The 6000-nt window shown below is 45.5% G+C and overlaps 1 protein-coding gene across 1 annotated transcript in view; it reads left to right on the top strand.

Moving 5' to 3' along the window:
- Positions 1 to 5521, top strand: part of ATP7A (ATPase copper transporting alpha) — an 81556-nt gene extending 76035 nt beyond the window's left edge. Inside the window, exon 23 of the mRNA XM_069747244.1 lies at positions 636 to 5521. Within this exon, the coding sequence (XP_069603345.1) occupies positions 636 to 912 (277 nt within the window). The 3' untranslated portion in view covers positions 913 to 5521. The remainder of the gene's footprint in view (positions 1 to 635) is intronic.
- Positions 5522 to 6000: the final 479 nt, after the last annotated feature.

The following is a 6000-nucleotide window of genomic DNA, read 5'->3' on the forward strand; positions in this document are numbered from 1 at the left end:
CCCAGTCCATCGGCCTCATTGGTAATTTGTGATCACTGGATGGGATCCTTGTGAACTCCTCTTACCTGACTTCACCGGCAGTTCTCCTTTTGATTAACCGGCCTGCCACAACTTCATCGTTGGAGAGTGATGCACATTTAACGTCGTGGCAGGCCGGCTATTCAGATGAGGAGCCGTGGATGCCGTCATGTAAAAGTTTTTTTACAGGGCTCCCATTAAGTGACTACAGATTAATGGCATGATCGGTGAACTAGATCCTGACGATAAATTTGCACCATCTATTCTCATTCTACAGCTGTTTACATGACAAGGGTTATTAGCCAAACCAGAAACCTTATTTGCAGACAGCACTGTTTCTGACTTTTTGCTCCTCATCAGCACAGAATTGTGTTTTACTGTATAGCCGACATGCCTATATAGCAGGTCTAGAAGGGAATATTCTCCTTGTAGAGATCTGGTTGTATAGGGAGACTTATGATCAATGTTTACTGGGAAAAATTTGTAGAATTTCTGTCATTCAGTTTGAACATAAACTTGTCTTTCTAGTGCCCCGTTTAGGTAGCCACGCCGCAAGCAAGGGACACAGGGCATTCACTGTGCTACTTACAATACCAATTAAATACTTCTCTCTGCAGTTACCGCAAGCCGAGTCCGGAAAAACTGGAACTGAAGTCTCAAGGTCAGCTAAAACAAAAGACCCCATCAGAAATTAGCGTTCATATCGGTATCTCTGAAAATCGGAGAAGTTCCCCGAAGCTCAGCATGTTGGACCGCTTTATTACCTACAGCCGTGCTTCCCTCAATTCCTTCCTCTCTGATAAACATTCTCAGCACAGCGTCCCACTGCATGACCCCGACAAACACACACTACTTCTAGAAGACCCAAGAGGGGAGGAAGACACCTTCCTGTGATCAAAAGCACCAAAATATTCTAGCGACACTTGTACTGACTGTCCATTGTGTCTGCGGAACGCAGAAGGATGGAAGAACATACCTAAGAGCCAGTGCGGCCGGACAAAGGACACTTGTCCCAAAAGTGACATACCAATGAGCCTTTTGTAGCATCCTATCAATACAATGCAGCCAGCCTTGTGGTAGCGCGGTTCGGAGAGCCATTGACTTGCAAACATATGTGCCTTATTTTTACCTTGAGACTATTATCATTTATTAATCAGGACACTTCGGAATGATGTCAGGACATTAACACCCTCTTTTTTTTGTTTTTTTGTTTTGTTCAAGTGGTGATCAATCTGCTTACTTTTTATGTTCCCATATTGAATGGGGAAATTGTATGTCCCGATTTTTTTATTTTTTTAACGAATTATTGCTTTTCACATATGCAATGGCAGATATGTTAGGTCACCGGGATGACTTCTCGCTATCTACCAAACATTAATAGAAAATTTACATACAGAATCAGTGTTGACATTTTGTGAAAGCAGTGGAGACTTTTACTTTAATTTTGCTAAGTACACCATCAAAGTGATAACAACCTGATCGAACTTCTGCACTTTGTGACCTGATATATTTTTGGGTATTTTACTCTCACTTGGAGTGGAAGGTCCACTAAAAATGTTTGTTAGCCGATTCCCTCATCTGATCCTAAAAGCTGCAAAGGTCTTCTAAAGAAGCAAGGGCCAGATTAAATGTTCACGTCATGGAAGATTATTTTGGCTTAATTTATTACCAGCGTGTTTATGAAGAGGCCATCATCTAATATATTGTGTACTCCGATATAGGTTTCATTTATTATTTTTGCTCCATTCCTGCAGCCTGCTGCTATGTATGCCTCTTTAAAAGGAAAACTTCTGAAAGTTCTATATAAAATTCCCTGTTGTGTTTTTAAAAAAGTGAAGTTTATTTCCTAAATGTCCAGTTTCTGGGTCTTGTTCTGCAAGATTGTCGGTATTTGCCCCATTTCTTGCTGTACTCCAAAGCCAAAGGCCCAATGTTTTCATAGTGACTGATAGTCAACTTTTATCAGAGTTGAGCCAAGTGTACGTCAGAAAAATAATCTAGCTCCCTAACACCGTTGGATTACCTGACAATCTTATGTATCTATAAAAGTTGACCCAATGCTGATATCGGAGAAATGAAGGAGGTTTCAGCAGACGTCATCTCAAAGCTGAAATTTCTGGTTTATACCTTGGACCAGTAGTCCCCAGCCTTTGGCTCGTGGTCCCATGAATTGTAACTCGCGGGTTTCTGCCAGCTTGGTACATTAGCTTCTAGCAAACAGGTATGAAGAGCACATCTCAAAAATTTTGTGAGTAGGCCTGAACAGAAGAGCAGATCAGGATGCACATATACTGTTCTTGGGTTTAGCGATAATTTAAGTATGGTAGGCTGGAGGCAGGATGATACTACCTGTGAGAGGAAGTGCTTGAAGCTGGATGTAACAGTGTGGTGAGAGTTCCGAGCGTTGGTTATCATTATACCCGTAATGGGGACTTTGGTTGCAACTACTGTGAGGTGGCGGGAGCTGGATGTGGCTCGCAACGCTCTTTAGGAGCTGAATATGGCTCGCGACCCTCTGTCAGGGCTAAATATGGCTCGCGACCCTCTGTCAGAGCTGAATATGGCTCGCGACCCTCTGTCAGAGCTAAATATGGCTCGCTACTCTCTGTCAGAGCTGAATGTGGCACACTACCCTCTGTCAGAGCTGAATGTGGCTCGCAACCCTCTGTCAGAGCTGAATGTGGCTCGCAACCCTCTGTCAGAGCTAATTATGGCTCGCTACCCTCTGTCAGAGCTGAATGTGGCACACTACCCTCTGTCAGAGCTGAATGTGGCTCGCAACCCTCTGTCAGAGCTAATTATGGCTCGCTACCCTCTGTCAGAGCTGAATGTGGCACACTACCTCTTGTCAGAGCTGAATGTGGCTCGCGACTTTGTCAGAGCTTAATGTGGCACACTACCCTCTGTCAGAGCTGAATGTGGCTCGCGACCCTCTTGTCAGAGCTAAATATGGCTCGCTACCTTCTGTCAGAGCTGAATGTGGCACACTACCCTCTTGGCAGAGCTGAATGTGGCTCACGACTTTCTGTCAGAGCTTAATGTGGCACACTACCCTCTGTCAGAGCTGAATGTGGCTCGCGACCCTCTGTCAGAGCTGAATGTGGCACACTACCCTCTGTCAGAGCTGAATCTGGCACACTACCCTCTGTCAGGTGAATTTGGCTCGCCACCCTCTGTCCGAGCTGCATGTGGCTCGCGACCATCTGTCAACTGAATATGGCCCACTACCCTCTGTCAGAGCTGAATGTGGCTCACGACCCTCTGTCAGAGCTGAATGTGGCTCACGACCCTCTGTCAGAGCTGAATGTGGCTCGCGACCCTCTGTCAGAGCTGAATGTGGCACACTACCCTCTGTCAGAGCTGAATGTGGCTCGCGACCCTCTGTCAGAGCTAAATATGGCTCGCTACCCTCTGTCAGAGCTGAATGTGGCACACTACCCTCTGTCAGAGCTGAATGTGGCTCGCGACCCTCTGTCAGAGCTAAATATGGCTCGCTACCCTCTGTCAGAGCTGAATGTGGCACACTACCCTCTGTCAGAGCTGAATGTGGCACACTACCCTCTGTCAGAGCTGAATGTGGCGCGCGACCCTCTGTCAGAGCTGAATGTGTCTCACGACCCTCTGTCAGCTGAATGTGGCACACTACCCTCTGTCCGAGCTGCATGTGGCTCGCCACCCTCTGTCAGAGCTGAATGTGGCTCACGACCCTCTGTCAGAGCTGAATGTGGTGCGCGACCCTCTGTCAGAGCTGAATGTGGCACGCGACCCTCTGTCAGCTGAATGTGGCTCACGACCCTCTGTCAGAGCTGAATGTGGCGCGCGACCCTCTGTCAGCTGAATGTGGCTCACGACCCTCTGTCAGAGCTGAATGTGGCGCGCGACCCTCTGTCAGCTGAATGTGGCTCACGACCCTCTGTCAGAGCTGAATGTGGTGCGCGACCCTCTGTCAGAGCTAAATATGGCTCGCTACCTTCTGTCAGAGCTGAATGTGGCACACTACCCTCTTGGCAGAGCTGAATGTGGCTCACGACTTTCTGTCAGAGCTAAATATGGCTCGCTACCTTCTGTCAGAGCTGAATGTGGCACACTACCCTCTGTCAGAGCCGAATGTGGCTCGCGACCGTCTGTCAGAGCTGAATGTGGCTCGCGACCGTCTGTCAGAGCGGAATGTGGCTCGCGACCCTTTGTCAGAGCTGAATGTGGCGCCCGACCCTCAGTCAGCTGAATGTGGCTCGCGACCGTCTGTCAGAGCTGAATGTGGCTCGCGACCGTCTGTCAGAGCTGAATGTGGCTCGCGACCCTCTGTCCGAGCTGAATGTGGCACACTACCCTCTGTCAGAGCTGAATGTGGCTCGTGACCCTCTGTCAGAGCTGAATGTGGCTCTCAAGGTCAGAAAGGTTGGGGACCACTGCCTTGGACTGTACTTGAAAGTATAATCAAACCCTTTATGGGATATCCACAGGATAGATACGGTAAAGGTGGTGTGAAAGGAAATCTATAAGACTCACCCCTATATTTGTGCAAATAAGACACTCTCATCCCTTGTGTAGATCAGCATTGAAGCTCGTCCTAGTTTCAGACTGTATGGATGAGCGGACCCGTGAATGTTCGGGTTCACTCATCTCTAATCTAGTGTCCAGGGGATCAGTGATGATTATCCTCAGCTTCCATTAGAAGGATATGTGCGACTGTCTCCATTCCTTGGAAGTTCCAGAAACTGCTAACAACTTCCGTGCAAGTGAATGGAAAGGTGGGACCCCCATTCTAGAGGTAGATGTAGAATCAGAGGTGGCAGCCTTATGTGTCAGACATTTATAGCATACCTTAGTAGGTTGGTCACATACATGCTATAACAGTCAACTCCACTCTTGTTGGCCTGCCGCTATCTCTCTATACTCGTGAATACTAAGCCCAGCTAAACATTCATGCGCTTTAATGGCGGTTCTCGCTAAGAGAAACCTCCGTCAGCGGCTTTTGTTCCCTTAAAGAAATTGTTGAATTTCCACTATTATTGACATCCTCTGTCAGGGATGGGTCAGGAGACCCCCATACACATCAGGAAGCCAGGTGGTCCCAGTGAAATCTGCCAGTTTGGATGCCTTTTATCCAATTTGTATAGGATTTGTGGGTTTGGACGACTTATATCTAATATTTATATGAATATTTAAAGCCTCACATTTCTGAAAACCCAGTGAAGGGATTTTATGCAGAACTTAGAGAGTCTCGTGTATTGTATTATGTTGCCTATATTCTTCACTAAGTTATCAGTAACTACATTCTCCCACTTCTGGTATTTTGCAATTATGTGGAATACTGGCAGTAAATATGTAACATATTTAATGATTTTATGTTGGATTTTTTTTTTTTTTTTTTAGACAAATGTACTGTATTTATTTCTTGTACATTATATAAGTTACTTTGCTTTACTTGTCGGATATAAGAAAACCAAAATATCTCCACTTGTTTTACTCAGCAAAAATATAAACTGACATTACAATTGCATTTCTTGTGATTGTCCTTGCCTCTATTTATTTAATGACAGAAGTATACTTATTTATTTGGTTTTCTGTAGCTAAAGCTTTGTTTCCAATCATTATATTTTATAACACAGGTAGTCTCCCTGCAGCTAAACTAACCTGTAAAAGTAACTGTTCACACACAGTGTGGATGATGTAAGATGCATCATCCACATCAATGAAAGCAGAATGATGGTGATGGAGGATATGGAGGCGATGTCAGGCAAGACCAGTGATTTCCATCTGACCTCTTTGCGCGTTATGATGGAGCTATATAGTTTATGTTGGGAAAACCTGGTGATAAGACCCTTTTAAGCAACTGTGCCACTTTAAAGATACGGCAAATCATCTAAAAAGAGCCTAAGCTGGTGATATATTCCCCTGAAATGAGAAAAACACATCAGATTAAATGTGATTGTCACATTCAGTTTTAGTCTTTGCATGTGATACCATGTAATAAGGCTC

The sequence above is a fragment of the Ranitomeya imitator genome, chromosome 2 (genome assembly GCF_032444005.1).
Source record: "Ranitomeya imitator isolate aRanImi1 chromosome 2, aRanImi1.pri, whole genome shotgun sequence".
NCBI classification, from domain to species: domain Eukaryota; kingdom Metazoa; phylum Chordata; class Amphibia; order Anura; family Dendrobatidae; genus Ranitomeya; species Ranitomeya imitator.